The following is an 18,719-nucleotide window of genomic DNA, read 5'->3' on the forward strand; positions in this document are numbered from 1 at the left end:
CCTCCTCCCATCCACCGCGCTCGCAGCGGACTCCGCGCTATTTACCGTTAGCCTCGGGATTTTCACAGCGCTGAAAATGATCCGTTTTCTAAAGAGACATCACATCTAATGCATTCACAACATAGGAAGGTCGTCAGACGGGACCATAACCCGGGCTTCGAGCGCATATGGTCGAAGGTGCAGCCAATATTCCTTTCGCCACAGGGGACAAAAGGTGAGCCCACTCATCTCGATTTCCGTGCGCGGTCTAACGAACCATGTAGTCTTGGCACCGGAGGCTGGCCAGTGGTCCGTAAAGCACGGACATCGACTATTTTCGGTACATTATCGATCACATTAGCAAGAGAAGCCGCTACACCTCAGCGTGTATTCCGGTTCGCAGTTGATCAGCGCTGGATGTACACAACTGCATAAACCCAGTGGTGTCGTTCGGTGACTGTGTTTTGCAGCCGCGACTGCGAAATGTCCATACTCAGACTTGAACTCAAATTCTACTAGGTATAACGGAATCAGGTGCTTTGTAAACAGTGTGTAATTGAAAAGGCGTCGTAACTTGCCTGGCCGACAGCAAACTGTCGCTGCAGTCATACAGCACGATCCGCTTTGAGCGGTTTGTTACCGGCACGCCAGCTGTGTTGACCTTTGCGCATTGCAGTGCTTCGGGTGTCTCGTCGAATGGCCATGCAGAAAAAAAAAATGGATTTGCAACTCCAAGACGATTCACAAAATTCACAGTTGTTTTTTTTTTTTTTATTGTTCGGACCGCTATAGGCTCCGCATACAATCCAGTAAACGGGGCTTTACACAATACAAAAAAGGTAGCATATTTCAGTTTAAGTATGGTGTGCTCCGGCCGTACTATGCAGGCAGGATATAGACGTAATTAGTGCTCCAAGGCACTGCGAGGTACTGTTCTTTTTTCCTCGTTTATAGTTTTCTTACTTTATTTAGGCATGAATAGCAGGATCACAACCATAAACCCTCGTCCCGTGTGACACGTGATTGTTTCAGGATGGAGCAGAAGTGACATGCCGCGCAAAAAGTGCGGTCGTTTCTTGCTTATGTGCTATTGACCCCTCCATGTTTGCACGTGCGCTTAGTAGTTGGCTCCCTCGCTTGACGCAGCGAACCGGCAATCTGTCTGTCTGTTTAGTTATGGCACCCGTCTTCCGTTAATAAAAGTTAGTTGGCAGTCAGCGCTTGTGTCCTGTCCCTTATACTTTGTGGTTGCATGTGTTTGCGCTGTAAACAGTTTTCATGTCAAGTATGCACCAACTCGCCCAGAAATAAGTTTTAATGTTTTAACTGTTTAGTTATCTGTTGCAGGAAACGGTATCTCTAAGATAATTTAGGGGAAGCAGCTGTACAGCAAACATAAATAGCAAGCATTCCTCTAAGTCCGCACTGTATGTACGTGAGCTGACCCTAGCAAACGATATGGCAGGTTCATCGTTACAGACGCTGCGACAACGCAGAGAGGTGACTAAAACGACGATGCCAATCTAGTCACATGTGGGGATAGCTTACACCCGTTTAGAATACTCGCGAATCATTCCGATTTCTCTCCCTATTCACTTGCGCTTAGATTGTTAATTGATTGCATTGTTTGTGCATGTGTGTGTGTGAGTCGTTTACTCTACTTTTCTTTCTTTCCTTCTTTCTCTTTTTCTGCATGCAGCATAGCCCAGATATGCTATACATGCGTGCTGTGAACTACGATAATACGTATTATACGAGGACGAGTAGATCTCGCTTCCTGCTGTTCACTTTGTTTTTTTTTTTCCTAGGAGGGCAGCTTTATGACACAGGAAAAAAGAACTTATAAGCATGAATCCAGCCGTGCATTGTTGGGGGTAGTCCGGTAAGGCTCTGTAATGAGACATCTCTGCCTCACTTTTCCGTAACTGTAGTACGCTGTTCATCCGTGGCCCTGGAACGCCCGTGCGAAAGAACCCCATAGCGACGCATACCGGCAACCACACGGACCATGCTTCCGACGCGCATTTCTATCTTTGCGTCACCGTGACTAATGCCGTCATGCGAGATGAAGGATGTTCCACCTAGCTATCACGTGCAGCGGCAACCACGTCATGCATAAAAAAAAGGGGTTTTACGTGCCAAAACCACTTTCTCATTATGAGGCACGCCGTAGTGGAGGACTCCGGAAATTTCGACAACCTGGGTTTCCTTAATGTGCACCTAAATCTAAGTACACGGGTGTTTTCGCCCCCATCGAAATGCGGCCGCCGTGGCTGAGATTCGATCCCGCGACCTCGTGCTCAGCAGCCCATCACCATAGCCACTGAGTAACCACGGCAGGTACACCATGCATATACGTCGTGTTTTGTAAACTGCAACCCCCAGTGCAGCACATTATGGAATTGGATGCCGCAGTGGCCCAGTAAATGTTCCGTGGCCCTCTTTTACCGATAAACAATTCAACCTGGTCCAATAAACGACGTCAAAATCCGTGATGTCACGTCCTGCTCGTACCGGAACTTCAAGGCGGCCTTGCCACCAGTCTTTCATTTTTTTTCTTTTTAATCTTTGGTGTCTTACGCTTACCAAGATTTTTCTGGTGGTAACGAGCACTTGGTTACGTTGAAGCATCATTTGCTCAACCAGTCAAATTTATTTTGCTGTTTACTGTGCCTTTAAAACCCGTGGCGTAAAACAGGCGTACCGGCGCGGGGGTTGTCGCGCGAAATTCAAGAGCGCGCACTGGCACCTCATTTTCTTCGCGAGTAATCAACCCTTTTCAAATCTTAAACACAAAAACGGACTTTCTAAGCAATGCTTTCCAGTATGGGCTGGAAGAAGGGTCTTTCCACACCCTCACCTCAAGTTAAATAGGGCGCAAGCCGTTTCGCTTCGGGTTCTATACAGACCAGCACATATCCGTGTCTGTCCGCTCTCCACGAGGCTTACCCCGACGTGTATCGCGACGACGCCTGCCCGTCCTGCGGTCAGACCTCCACTCTAGCTCACATGCTCTGGGAGTGCGGGTCGACATACCCCAAGTTCATCAAGGAGGAGTGGGACTCGTTTCTGCGTAGCCCCGCTCTAGAAAAGCAAATCCTGGCCGTCCGGCGTGCCCGCGACCGGGCCAGTGGGCTAGACCTGCCGGTCCCGACGTGGGACTAGCTGGGTGCGCGACGAGTTCGCGTCCTCGCCGGACCTGCAATAAAGTTTCTTCACTCACTCACTCACTGTTTAGGTCCATTCATCTACGTATCATATAGCAATCTCGCCCTCACCGATTCAGTATGCACGTTCATATTTTTCGGCATACGCACACTATGGGAGTATACTTCCTCAAAAGTGTTGGACACGAATGGATTTTAAGGTGTACTAGTATAACATTTCCGACTCGTTTATTCTTATTTTTTCATTTATTTTAGTGAAATGTCCCGACTTTATTTAACTATAGAAAAACGCTTGCAGGTTTCGGAACACCTCAAAAAATAACTATTACTTGTTTCTACGAACCAGTTTCAGCTCTATCTCAAGAGGGGTATGTGCAATGAAGTCCTGATACATTATCTCGCTTCGTTCCCAACAGAAACACGCACTGCATCTTTTTTTTCCTTTCTTTCTTTTTTTTTTTTAGTAACGTCATCATATTATCTGGACTTAATGTAACACGACGTTTGAGAATTTTGCTGCCTCTCGAGACCAAATTCGAGACCAAATTTAATATCAGATTAAGACATCTTCTAAGTGCTTCCCAACCTTCATACTTGCTAAATGTCATCCTCTCGAGCGTCAGAATACGTGCCAGTTGCTCCTCCAAGGATGGCACAGGTGCGGCTGTGCTCGCTATGGAGCGTTGGCCAACACTTCCTCGGCTCTTGGTGCGTGTACGAAGCCATGCATGGCGCCTTTGACGTCACGCGAACTCCGTCGTCGCCGGGATATTTCCTTTCGTCCAGACCTCGTGAATCATCCAAAGGCCGCACCGAGTAATGCCGCTGCGGCTGCCGGGGCCCCCCGCCGTAGTCGGTGACGCGCATGCGGCCAGGCGTCACCGCGTTTTCCAACCCCGTGGGCAAAGCGCGACGCGTCGTGTCGGCGGCGACAGTATATACCGTCCCTTTCGTTCGATGGCTTTGCATGACGCGCGACGACGCTGCGTGTTTCAGCCGGGGGGAAACGCCTGCAACGGCTCGTGTAGAGCGCAAGCACCGTGTGCCGCGACGACGCGATCGATGCGGACGCACGCGAAGCCGGAAAACTGAAGTCCCGTTTGCGCAACGCGATCTCACCACACACGCCACAACGACGACGGCCACGACGAAGTACGCTTTTTGGTTGTTGTTGTTGTCGCGTTGCCGGGGGCTGCAGCATCGCCGTCGCTTGCTCCTTCCGCGTGTACTGTCACTAGGAATAAACCCCGAAGAGAGGGATGCGTGCCAAAAACGACTCGCATATAGGGACCGACATCGAGTTGCATCAACGGAGAAAATGACGCGAGTTGTGCGAGATCGCGTTTTATCCGACTCGCCACCAGGTTTCGGCATCGCGAACGGGCAGGTAGATCGCGTGGGGACACTCGCGTCTGAAAAACAGCTGAAATTTCAAACAGAAGCTCGCGCGCCCTTCCATCCGAAGGGAACCCCGCTTTCTGTCGAAGAGTCAAGGTCACAGGCACACATTCGCCTACGTAAAACACACTGCCTGTAACGTCAGCGAATATGGCAGCGGGCCTTTGTAAATTGTCTAATGTGGCAAGTGCAATGTCGTCACTGTGAGGGCATCGCCATGCAGGCGGAGAGAGGAAGAAAAGAAGGAGGGTAAGAAATACAGGCCGGTGGGCGTAATGTCGGGAACGCGACGCAGTTCCTGGGCTCCGGTATGGCAGAAGGCTGGGAATTAATGTCAATTGCTGAAGTCAGTCGAGGAAACGGGGGAGGGCATCCACGTTTTCAGTAAAGCTCGCCTCCTGGTAGTATAAGCAACGCGACATTTCTGTTTCTTCCATCTCCTCTAATAATAAGCCAATTTGATAAATTATTGCAGTAGGACGCTCCTTAAACGGCTTCTACAACTTCCATTGTATGAGCAGTAGCTTGTGTTGTGGGGGGCTAAAACACACACACACACACACACACACACACACACACACACACACACACACACACACACACACACACACACACACACACACACACACACACACACACACACACACACACACACACACACACACACACACACACACACACACACACACACACACACACACACACACACACACACACACACACACACACACACACACACACACACACACACACACACACACACACACACACACAAAAAAAGATTCTTATGCTAGAACTGTGCGTAAGAGCCGATGCCAACTAATCGTGATGTCAGATATATCATTAAAGAAGGTGATCAGCCTATGTCAAATGGTACTTACAAACGAAACGCTTTGCGAATGAAGTTGTGAACGCACTTTAGCGTAGTGTTTCTCTTTAGTTTTCTTAAATACTACCGGTAGCTCAAGAAATGTTTATTTGCACCTTGCTTTCCTGCAAGAATCGTGCCAATAAAAGAAAATTCGACCGCTGATTTTTAAGGTCTGTAAATCTGCATCGACAACGTAACTGGCTAATTTGAAAGCAAATTTGCCAACTTTGCTAAAATATCATTAGTTTACACATTCATGTTTTTCGTTTTTTGCAACGTATTCGAAAATTAATGCTGCTATAAAGAGGGGCGTACAATTTCGTCTGTTTAGACATCCTAATTGATGCAGTTCACATCTCTGTCACGCATGGTATTATTGCGAAGCTATGAAATCCTGTAAAGCTTCTGTCTTGATTTACTTGAATGTTTACAGCTTTCGATGACCCACTTAATGTCTGCTTTTGTACTTTCCTTTCTGATGGCGTAAATAAAATAGCTATTACAATTACGACTTTATGTACGTATATATATATATATATATTGAGGAGGGGTGTGTATCATAATAAAGAATTCTGTCCACGCGGCTCTAATTGATAGTGACATCCCTGAAACAGTTTGGTGCAGAATTTCCTTTCAAAGTGTCGTTTATCTAGTCGGTGCAATATATCGGCCACCTTCGACTTCGCTTGACTTCCTAAACCGATTGAACACATTCTTGTGCAACAATGTACATAGGAACACGCGGTTAATTATGGCCGGAGACTTCAATTTACCGCACATTAACTGGCAAGACCTACTCTGCAGCGGCGCTGAAGCATCCAGCGCTGATAAACTACTGGATATAATGTTTTCTTTTAATCTAAATCAAATCGTTCAAGAGGACACAAGAATAACTTCTAGGTCGCGGTCATTGTTGGACCTAGTGTTCCTATCCAATAATATAGAACATCATTTGTTGACAATTGAGGAAGGTATTTCCGATCACGGAATGATTGTAGTGAATATGGCTACTAGCAGTGTGCCCCGTATGAAATGCTCCCCTATAATTACGGTAAAGGACTACAAACGTGCTGATGACAATTCAATATTAGATTTTTTGGAATTCTCGTTTGGCCAATTTGAGCACCATGCAAAGGAAAAAACTGTAGATGAGCTTTGGAATGAATTTAAGGATATAGTAGAGTATTGTGTGGACCGATTTGTGCCAACTCGAAAAAAAAAGACTAAACAACGCCGACCTTGGATTAACCGCGGCATCATTCACATGTAAAGAAAATTAAGGCGACTGCGTAAAAAGAAAAAAGGTTCGGACGAAATACCGAGACTTCGCGCAGAGTTGAGGCATACTCTGACACTATCCAAAAAGCAATTCTTTGAACAAACACTGACAGGGTTCCTAAAAAGTTCCCCACAAAAATTCTGGAGATATCTTAGCAGTAGGAAGGATAAAATTGAAGAAATCGTAAAGGACAACATAAAGTTAACAAAGTCTGCGGACATTGCCGAACATTTTAATTACTTCTTCCAATCTGTGTTTACTAATAATACAAACATGAATACAGACGAGCATTTACCATATATAACACGTTACCCAATGGGAAATCTAGAAATCAAACAAGAAGGGGTGTTCCAATTGCTGCTGAGTTTAGATGGAAAAAAATCTAGTGGACCTGACAGAATTTGTCCTGAATTTCTGAAACGCTATGCTGAATGGATGTCATACTACTTAACGATAATTTTCGCGAAATCATTACATACGCATTCTCTACCCACAGACTGGCGCAGGGCCGTAGTTATACCAGTGCACAAAGGCGGTGATCGCACACTTGTAAATAATTACCGTCCTATTTCACTCACATGTATCAGTTGTAAAATTCTGGAGCACATCATCGCAAAACATATTTTACGATTTCTAGAAGTGAATAGTTTACTTTACTCAAACCAGCATGGCTTCCGTACTGGACTATCTACCATTACACAATTAATTGAAGTAGTTCATGATCTCGCTGCCGCCTTAGATGAGAAGCATCAGATTGACGTCATTTGTATAGATTTTGCAAAAGCCTTCGATAAGGTTCCGCATAATAAGCTGATCTTTAAACTGAGAGAAATAGGTATCGATGAAAGATTAGTGCTATGGATAAAAGAATATTTAAGTGATCGTAAACAGACTGTAAGTTTAGATGGCAGCCTGTCGAGTCCACTCCAAGTGCTTTCAGGTGTTCCTCAGGGGTCAGTCTTGGGCCCACTGTTATTGCTTATATATATAAACGATATCTCTTCTGTTATTGCAGAACCGGTAAAAATGAAGCTTTTTGCAGATGATTGCCTAATTTATTCTACCGTAACCAATGTTCAGGATCAACTCAGAATTAGTCGTTGTTTAGAAAATTTCAGCCGATGGTGTAAATTATGGGGTATGAATATAAACTACAATAAATCAACATACACACATATGACTAAGAAAGTAAACGTTCTGCCTTTTAACTATTACATCGATGGTAATTTGTTAGTTCGTGCTAACCAGTTTAAGTATCTAGGTGTTACAGTTACGCATAATCTGACATGGCATACGCACATAGAAAATGTTTGCTCGAAGGCGAATCAGAGATTAGGTTTCTTAAGGCAAAAACTAGGTCAAGCTTCGCGAGATGTAAAGCTGATGACTTATAAAACTTTTGTTAGACCTTTACTTGAATACGCCTCAGTCATCTGGAGCCCTCATCAGAAAGAAATGACTACAAAGTTAGAAAAAGTTCAACGTCGTGCCGCGCGCTTCATATGCTCAATGTACCGCCGTTTAGAATCCGTTACACTGATGTTGCAGTCTTGTGAACTGGAAACACTAGAAGTACGAAGGCTAAAAAATCGTCTGAAAGTGTTTTACAGAATACTACATGGACATTTAAAAATCAACAAAGATGAGTATGTGCATCTTCCAGGAAAACGAAGCAGTCGTGTTAACCATCAATATGTTTTACGTCCATACTTTGCTCATAGTGATGTGTTCCGCTTTTCTTTTTTCCCTGCCGTGATTGAACTCTGGAACGCAATACCAAGCTTTGTGGCAGAAGCCAGTGATGTTTGTGAATTTGAAAAATTGTTAAACATGTATTTTTACGATTCCGTTGCCGCTTGATGCACCTGTATATATGGTCTGCCTGTATTTAAACCTTCCCTGTAAGAACCCTCAGCAGAGGGCTGACAGTATGAAGAAATAAATAAATAAATAAATAAATAAATATTGCTAGGGCAACGAGCCTAATTTTTTTTACGTTTTCTAGCCAGCGGAATTGAACTTCCTGGTAAACGTCAACAAGCCCACCCAAAACTAGAAATAGGCTCTGTAGGTGCAGAGATAAACGACCATGATATAGCGAGCTTGCTCTCAAGCAGACGAGGTTCCGAGCGGCTGAGCTACAATAATGGCTCGAAAGCGGGTGACCGGAAAGCGCAAATGGCTACACTACTCTTCCTCCTCCCCTTCCATGAATTGTTACCCTCGCGCTAGCTTCATCTCGTTGGCGCAAACTGGGGTAGGCGTATTCCGCTAATGGCCCCTCAGCAGTCTTCAACATGTACAAGCCGCCCAATTAGCTGCCCTTTAAATGGCGATGTTTTTTTTTTTCGTTTGGTAAAAATAGGCCCTACATAATGAGCAACTCGAGATCAGTTTAGACTGGTATAATATTGTTTCATCACTCTTATTTATTGATTTGGCGGGAAAAAGTTGAATACTTATGAAATTAAAGGAAAGCTTTATTATTATTATTATTATTTTACTTCGCGCCGTACAATCGGCACCGCTACATGAGTGTGACGTCAAGAATTTCACAGCTTTTTTTTATATATCTGTGGCCGGAATTTGCTAGGTTGATTCCTCGGTTTCTTTATGACGCAATGCAGTTCACCTTTTCCGATCATATAAACCGAGTAGCCGCCATCAGGATCCATGCCGTCACGGCAGCCTCGCGCTGGAACCTAAAGTTGGCGCCGCCACCTTGCTAGTGTTTTAAAATATTTCATCCGGCTTACGTCCCGCTAATAGTAGCCTTATATGTTGTTCAGAAGTACAGCTTACCAATGCAGTTGAACATGGTAATCTGTTTTACAGCGCCCGCTTAAGTTATCGACGGATTACCGTCTCTTTTTTGCCTTCTCGATCTGGCTGAGCTGTAGTAGCTTGCACAAAATCGGTGAGTGTTGTCAGATAAACTGTCTGCGGTGGGTAACATGTTACTCGCTCCAAACAAATAGGCTGAAAAAGGCAAAGGCTCGCATCTGTACCTGTATTTACTGTTTTTTTTTTCTGTAGGGGACACGTACAAGAAAAAGAGAAACAACTTGAATACTGGCATACTGAGATAACGAAATTTTTGTGTCGACACTTGTTTCATCCTTCTGTAGATCTTACCTACTCCTCTCTTAATGTTTAAGCACTTCAATCAATCAGCCATATCCTCTGGAAGAAAGGCTGTTCTCTCACTTTCTATTGGAGTAGTACATCAAGTAAGTGCTAGCAAAAGTATAGCTATAAGCTTTAGAAAGCGTGGCAGGAGTGCAAGGTTACGACTTACTATTTCAGCGTACGCGTACATCACCTATCTGCCTTAAAAGATGTATGTGCTTGCCATTTCCCGCCTGACACGGTATTGTGTGTGAGGAAAATTGCGGGAAGATAGATTTTCATATGATCGTACTTGTAAACAAAGAAAACCGCCAATACACCCTTTCTCATTTCTTTATGACCTCTCACACCCTCCGTGTTTTTGTTTCCTCCTACAAAGAAAGGCTTGTGCACTTGTTCGTTCTCTTCTAATTTGTTTTCACTCCAGAAACGACCGCCAAACATGAACCATTATTATCAGCTCAGTGTGCCCGCTTCCTTGTGCAGTTCGGTCGAAGCAGCTGGTCTCAGCTCGCGTGCCAACACGTTGTTCTATTCTTCCCTTTATCCCTCTACCGGGTTCCTTTATATCCGGGTTACACCTGATTCGGGATCGCGCCCACAGGAAGTAAATATAGCCGAGTTGCCAGGCGACCGCCAAAGTGGCACCACCCATAGAAATGGAGGGTCACGAGCGGAATGTCAAGAGAAACCCGAAACGAGCGACATAGAAACACGACCAGGGAACCCTGCCCATTGCGCTTGGACGCATCGTTAACGTTTTTTTTTTCTATCTTGCTTTCTGCACACGGCTTGCCGAAAGATACTTGTTGTTAGTACTGGTGCATAACGCCATTCGACAGGTATGCAAAAAAGAAAAAGATGCTAAAGCACGCAGTTGATCTACGGTCGAGGCATGTACGCAGTGGGTGCAAACGTGTAAAGGTCTGTATTCCGCCAGTTACCCCATCTGGCTTGCGCGGGAACTAAGATTACTATCTTTGCGTTCGAACAGCGTTCTGACCTCGGTTTCTAAGCTCGGTTAGCTTGCCACTAGCTAAAGCAAATAAGTTTTTCTCAAATAGGAATTCACATATCTGCAAGCCAGAGCTGATCGACAGCAGTGGGACGGCATTACCGACTTTATGTAATTAGGGGATTATCCGTCGACACGCACATTACCTACTTTGTTATTCTCTGTCCCTTGGTCAACCGTGATCTCTTAAGGCGTTATGACCTATACTGATTCTGCCTTTCATCCTTTTACAATATTCCTCGGTATACTGAACAAGCGTATACGTACTCCTCAGGACTTTAAAATTTGCAGATTATGTCTACTTTTGATGCCTCTATTACATCTATACCACAGAGGGGGTACTACGTACCAATAGCAGTAGTCAACTAGCTGTGGAAAGGAGAATGATGGGTGTAACGTTAAGGGATAAGAAAAGAGCAGATTGGGTGAGGGAACAAACGCGAGTTAATGACATCTTAGTTGAAATCAAGAAAAAGAAATGAGCATGGGCAGGACATGTAATGAGGAGGGAAGATAACCGATGGTATTTAAGGGTTACGGACTGGATTCCAAGGGAAGGAAAGCGTAGCAGGGGGCGGCAGAAAGTTAGGTGGGCGGATGAGATTAAGAAGTTTGCAGGGACGACATGGCCACAATTAGTACATGACCGGGGTAGTTGGAGAAGTATGGCAGAGGCCTTTGCCCTGCAGTGGGCGTAACCAGGCTGCTGCTGCTGATGATGATGAGGAGTAGTCCACCAGTAAAATAACACAACGACTGCAGGTCGATGCACGAAGCACGGGAATAAGCACCTCAGGTATTTTGTCATTCTCGATGTGTCTGTCGCATTGCGACCCTGGCTAGAGAGATGTCGTGCACTGGTATAAGGATCGGCAGATCGACGACTTTGATTGGACTGCCTCCGAAAAAGGCCCGCCTGGAGTTTGCATCGATATCGCTAACGAAGGCCCGGTGACTGTCCTGTACAGTGCTATCGGTTTAAAAGCACATACTGACAACACGTAAAGCAAGCGCATTGTCATGACATCTCAGACATCTCAAGCGCTTGCGAGAAAAATAAACAGCTCGGAAGAGCGCGCAAGAGGCTACGTTATACGAAATACGCTTGTCTTCAAGTGGTTTTACTGCTTTGAAAAGTACACAATAATAAGTCAAGCCGAAACACACTGAAGCACTCGCTACATGGCGCGTGTGACCGAACTGCTTGTCACACTCGTGTTGCATATACGTATACAGCATCTGGCACAAAGAGTCGGATCTTCTTTTCAGTCGTTTTTTAATGCGTTCGCATTATGAGTGGTAAAGTGGCAAGAAGTGTATGGTTAAGTGTGGGAAACCGGTAACGAAGAAGTTGAGGTGTATATATATGACACTTACTCACAGACGCAGGACGTCATGCCCAAGGTTAATCCATTTCTCTCACAATTACCGCGCTAAATCTTCACAAAATTTATTTATTTATTTTTCTTTCTTACACCGAAATAAGCACAATGTTGCTACAATTGCTGGGCTGCTTTCAAAATAGATAGCCCACCTTTCTGCGTAACGCCTTCTGGCGCTCTTTCTTCTCGCCATTCTTCGAAACAGTTCACAGGAGCGCTCCTACGCTTTGTCTCACACACAGTGTAGTCTTACGTAAGTTAGAAAGATTAGAGTAATACGCTTATTTGCGCAACGTCGACGAGTAAGCCCTTCAACGGAATGGCCTCAGGCATTCTGCGCATGGCTTTGGATTTGTTATCCGCTTATCGCACACCGGTATTTTTCGCCGACGCCACTAAACGGTGACCTGGACTCGCGGATACTAATGCACCTAGATTGGGAGCAGGACGGCCGCTAGTATTGGAAGAGCGAGCCATTCATTGCGCCCGAATTCTCTTGGAGCCAAAGTGGGAATTAAGGGCTGACTCCGGATTCGGTACGTAATCTGATTACTTGATGTTGGTGTTGAGTTTAATGGTGCATAAGCAACTAAGGCCATCATGCGCCAATCGCAAGGGTAATCTGATTACTCTTGCTGCACATGTGCGAAAACGTTACCTGTCGCTGAAGGATATCGGCAAGTGGTCTGAGTTTATGAGCTGAGCGATGATATGCATGCAGAATACTGAACGAACAATATAAAACAGCACTCCAAAACATACATGCAGTACGATAAGGGCCTCGCCTTTCTCTTCGTCACTTCTGTACGGTGTATTCTCGAGAGATGCACGGATAGCGGCTTTTGAGGCCGAATCGAATGTGGATCAAATAGTGCGACAAGCGAATAGAATCAAATATCGAACATTTTTCGAATAGTTTCGGAATAACGTACAGGTCTTCTAGCTATTATTATAAATTTTTCACACCATGGCATAGACAGGGCGTGAAAAAAGAACACGAAAAAAGCACGAAGGCTGCAGGATGAAGAACAACGAAGGTGGCTGTTCGCAAACTCGGTATTCTTCAGAGCACACACGGTCATGCGATGTAATATAAAGTTTAGAAAGGCAGCCTTGTTGGCCAATTTTTGTCTGTGTAAACTCTGGCGACGAAATAGGAAATACTGGCCGTTTGTAGCGGTGGCAGAGCTACAGACGGGCAGCAGACATCCAGACTACAAAACAGTTTTTCTCTAGTTCGTGTGGGTCGTGCCAAAGGGCACCACTACTGTGTCAAGTAGGTTGCAATCAAACGAATTCATATTTATTGCGATGAGAGGGCACAGGTGCTGTATATATAAATAGTACCAAACAATACCCATTGCTAATGGCGTGTCTAAATAATATTTTATTGCGACGCATCGTTTTTAGCCGGTAAGGTCTGGCTGTCTGAGCGACGTAGACGGATCTATAGTTCGTGGTCTACTGTGAAATGCATCAAGCTTAACGCATTTGTTTTTTACTTAAATTTCATGTTTGATCGTGTACAGTCTTCAACCTGAACTATTAGAAAGGTATCCGGATTTTCAAAAGCTTACAATACCCCAATCGAGTGCCTTACTCAAATATTGACTGCTCGATTCGAGGACTGAATCAGACAGGGCGATATTCGACTCATTCTTTGAAAGTTTCGAATATTCGCACTTACCCGATGTTCTCTCTACTTTCGCGCTGTTATGCATTATTACACTATGCCTTGATGACGACCACTCACACTCCTCTTTCTTTGGGTGCAATTAGCGGGTGGGACAATAAAAGAGAGTGAGAAGAAAGGCCAAGTGAAATGCAGGGAGGTTAGGCCGTGGTTGCTTAGTGGCTATGGTGTCGGGCTGCTAAGCACGAGGTCGCGGGATCAAATCCCAGCCACGGCGGCCGCATTCTGATGGGGGCGAAATGCGAAAACACCGGTGTACTTAGATTTAGGTGCACGTTAAAGAACCCCAGGTGGTCCAAATTTCGGAAGTCCCCCACCACTGCGTGCCTCATAATCATAAAGTGGTTTTGGCCCGTAAAACCTCATAATTTAGTGCTTATTAAAAAAATGAGTAGCCCGGTTTGCAACCCACACAACAGAAAGGTAACTTAAAGAAAAAGGAAAAGAGAAACTTTGGTTTCGAAACCGAAATCAGCGCGAGAAAGAGAGGCCGCACACATTGCAAGGCATCACATGCCTGCTGCACATTACCGGTTAACATTACATTCAAGAAGAGCACATTCCTTGCCTGCCTCTGTGCGTAAGCAATGTCTGATTAAAGCAGCAACTCTCTTGCTTCGAAGCTCAATCAGTTAAAAGACCTATAGACGGCAGTGCATTTTTGCGTGCAATCAATGTTGCTGCAATAATCGTTAACATGCTCGCATCTTTCTGCGTTAACTTCCAAGCGCACGTAACGACGGCAGTTGTCGTTCATCTAATATCACCCTTCATGCCAGTCGCATTTGTACACGTATATAGGAAACACAAACAACAAACATCTGCAAATCAAAAGGTACGCGCACCCGGTGCTGAAAAAAGCATTTTGAGAAACAAGTGGCTAATTTACGCTTGAGCTCTCTAGCTTTTCTTTTTTCGCGTGCACTGGGACGAATTAAGCTCATGCTAAGTACCAGAAGAAACGGTTTGTTTGTCACAATGAAGCGCCGCTTCCTGAATCCCAATGAACAAAAGCGAGAGCACTGCAGTATAGCTATATGAATTGTACTATACTTTCGCGAACGCGCATTTTCATTACGAAACGCAGGTCCGCTTGTCGTACAATCGCGAGACCAGCGACTGTCTGGGCCGCGTATAGGCCGGGGGTCGGGGAACCGGAGCGCATCCGCGGGACCCGGCTCGACGCTGTCCGAAACCCTGGCCGACGCATTCGTTCAAATGGGCGGCATTTAGGGCAGGTCGCGACGTGCGCGAAACGAACCGGTGCGAGTCGTGTTGGCTGTGTAGCACAAATACGCACGCACGTGTGGTGGCTCTTGCTCTTTCTCTCTTTCTTTCTCTCTTTCTTTCTTTCTTTCTTTCTTTCTTTATTGTTGCTTTTTATTTCCGTTTTCGGGAGCGAAACGAACAGGGTCGCGCTCGGCCTTGGTCTTCGTGTACGTGGGCCGGAACCGATGTAGCTGCATGTTTGTAGCCGTAGGTCATCATGGGGGAAAAGCGCAGCTTCAAGCATGGGTTTGGCTCAACAACCGTGCTGGACATACGCAGCGCTCGAAGGTAGCGACCTGACCTATTTCTTATCGCATTCTTTCTCCTTTTTGCTCTAGTCCGCGTAGTAAAGTTATTAATCTTTCTTAACAGAAAACGCTGTTAAATATGGCTTGCTTGTTGAACAGAGTTTAAAAAGCAACTAATGAAAAGCAAGAACGCAACAAAGGTATGCTAAAAAGCTCGTTTATTTATTTGTATTCGCTCATTTGAAAACCCCTTTGTGGCAATGTTAGCTCTTTTCTCTTATTTTCTTACTATATATAATGGTAAGGAGTATTGCCTGATTGAAAGGGGTATATATTGAGTACTTCATAAGTAGAGAGCGTGCGTTTGTACACTCGTATGTGTCTTCCGTACAGGGGAAGCTTAACCAAATGCCGAGTCAGCGAACAAGTGCTTCGTGCCTAGGTTGACCAGAAAGATAATATGTACTATAATGAATGAAGCTATAAAGTGAAATTGTATTACAACACCGAAAGAAAGGAAACAAGTAGTAATGGAAAGCGCTACCCAAATACCTACAATATTGCTAGTAATGCACAGAAAGAAAGGGGGGGGGGGAGACAATAAGAAGGCTAGTTAGAGAGGTTCCGCCCCGTGAATACATCTAAGGTATTCAATGTTTATTACACTGCAATAAGGATGTACATTCGTATGTAGACATACACGTTTCAGTGAATCCTTCAAAAGTACTCAATGTAAGCAGCAGAGGTTATAGTGAGTCAAAGCTTCCGCACTTTGATATCGCCAAAAGCGCCATAACTTCATTTTCATCATTCTCTCTCTGCACGTCTTCAGATCCGCCGGTGCCTGCCTTCTGAATATCCGTGGCTCGAAACCTTCAGGAGTAAAACACGGTGCCACAGCTCAAGCGTTTACAACTACGAACACATTCGCCGAATGTATGGGCTATTTACGCCTCAGGTTTCCAAAGTTGTCTCCGGCTGTGTGCGTGCGTTCATGTGCGTGTGTAGGTGTGCGTGCACGTGCTTGTACGTGTGTGTGCTTGCGTGTGCTCACGCTTGCCTGCCTAGTAGTAGTAACTGGTTAATTCCTTTAAATCAAATGAAAATAAAGGAAGTACGGAAATTACGACTTTCCGCGCTGCAACTGTCTAGCTGCCTCTGCCGAAATTGAATGGCGGTCAGCAGGGGTGGTGACGTTGAGGTCGAGGGAGAAGAAACGGACAGGGAAATAGGATTGGAAAAGGTGCCATTTAACTTTTATTTTACACCGTAGCTCTTAGGCGCCCGTTCCTGTGACGAGCGCAGGCGTCCTCGGCGTAACCGAGCGAACGAGCAGAGCAAAGGATAAAAGAGCGAACGCGGAGCGCTGCTGGTAATGAAAGACGGCGATAGCGAAGAAAGCGCGAGGAGGAAAGCGGAGGAGAAAGGTACAGCGGAACCATGAGGTGGAACGCGGAGGAAGAGGGTATGGTGAAAGCGTGAGAAGAAAATCGTAGTGCCGCGCAAGACGGGCTCTGCGATGACAATGGCTACGAGATGGCGCCAGAGTAGCGCGCGTCGTCTATTCACCGATGACGCCACTGATATCATATATGTAAACAAAGCGCTGCATGAGCGGAGGTCTTTCTGCGGCGGCTGCTGTCAATCGCGCCCACACGTCACCCGCGCGCTGCCTCTTGTAATTTCCCGATTAGTGAGGCAGTCGGGCCACACTTCGATTCGTTTGCAACGTGCCACACGAGACAGATTGTCCGCTCCAGCCAGTACGTCGCGAAAGGAAAACACTTACAGAACCGCTCTCAAATTTTGATTTAGGGAGTGTTGTAATCGTCGGTGAATGTTTTTTTCTTTAAAGAAACACCATTCACATCCGGAGCAGCATGCGGAGAATTCTGAGTAACCCATTTTGGTTTGTTTTGTGTTTCCTCCCGCACGGAGCCTAGCCAAGCACAATGTGCTGCTTAGATTCGGTGATCTGAATAGAACTGAGCCGTTCAGCACGACGTGGGCGATGGCCTTGTGACGAGTTTGTCAGCTGTAGGGTTGCGGTGGAGGCTTGTTGGTATGCCATCCTGAAGTGCTAGCACACTGCGAATACGAGGGCGAGAGGAGAGCACATAAACACGTAACGTCGCGTGTCCGTGCTTATGCGGTCTTTTAGTGTGCTCAGTTTGCTTGCTCTAAAGAGGAGACAGAGAGAGGAGTAATAAGGAGAACACAGGGAGGTTAGCCAGCTTGCTAAGTCCGTTTGGCTGCCGCGCACTGGTGAAAGAGGACTTAGAGGTGAATAGAAGGACAGAACGTAGATATTCGCAGCACGCACGGACACACACATGTCCAGGTTTTAGCCGGAGGAAGGTTTGGGATGAGAATTTGAATGTTTTGTGCGGGGCAAAAATTTGCGTTAATGTATTTTCATTTTTTGCTCTGCTATAATATCTAGTTCTTATTCACTTCATGACTCTGTTAGGCAACTTGTAATTTCGAAATTTACCAGTTATTAATGTTATTTCACTTTAACTTATTAATTATTTTTTTGAACGCTCGTTTTGCCACATTTACGGTAGATCCTAGAGAGTGCGATACGCTGTTTGACCTAAGAACCACCAACCATTCAACACTGAAGCGCTTCTCGATCAGTTTTTCAAGATGGCGTATTTGTCTTTGTTTTCACCCCATTCCGCCTTTATTTCCCTGACGACCCGGCAGACGCGGCGGTTATGAGGAATAGAGGCCACACGAGAAGACACCCCTGCTGACGTGTGACCGCGAGGCGAGGCGGCTACGGAGGCGGCGGTCGGCGCACGCTGACGGATGTGCGCCGCGCCGAGCGTGGTCACGAGCCGAGATGGCTGCAGCACTGCGAGCTCCAAGTCGGCGGCTCGACGGAGCCCCGGCGACGAGGAAGAGGCCACTGTCTACCGCCTACCTGCGGTGGTCGTCGAGAGCGACCCCAAGAGACTACAGGCGCAGCTTCGCTCTGCGCGCAGCGACCTGGTGTTCTTGCAGACCCAGCATCGGCTCACGCTCAGAGGTCTGCACGCCGAGATCGCCAAGCTCCAGAAGACCGTCAAAGGTGCGCGGTCCATTATATACGCTGGGTTCTTGCAGACCGCGGTGCACTTTCCGGACTGGGTGAGTCTGTAGTAATGCACCGTGTGTCTTTTTGGAAACTATTTCTGAACATGCTCCATCTTCCTTGTTTACTGCTTGTGGCTGGGTTCACACTTGGTTATGGTATGGTATGGTAAAGCTTTATCGAAGGCCCACAGATCGTGAGTCATCATGA

The 18,719-nt window shown here is 45.9% G+C and overlaps 1 protein-coding gene across 1 annotated transcript in view; it reads left to right on the forward strand.

The window, feature by feature from the left end:
* LOC142575365 (uncharacterized) overlaps positions 1 to 18,719 on the forward strand; it is a 31,300-nt gene continuing 12,581 nt past the window's right edge. Inside the window, exons 1-2 of the mRNA XM_075684687.1 lie at positions 1 to 214; positions 18,140 to 18,506. Of these exons, the coding sequence (XP_075540802.1) occupies positions 18,245 to 18,506 (262 nt within the window). The 5' untranslated portion in view covers positions 1 to 214; positions 18,140 to 18,244. The remainder of the gene's footprint in view (positions 215 to 18,139; positions 18,507 to 18,719) is intronic.

This window comes from Dermacentor variabilis, chromosome 3 (genome assembly GCF_050947875.1).
Source record: "Dermacentor variabilis isolate Ectoservices chromosome 3, ASM5094787v1, whole genome shotgun sequence".
Taxonomy (NCBI): domain Eukaryota; kingdom Metazoa; phylum Arthropoda; class Arachnida; order Ixodida; family Ixodidae; genus Dermacentor; species Dermacentor variabilis.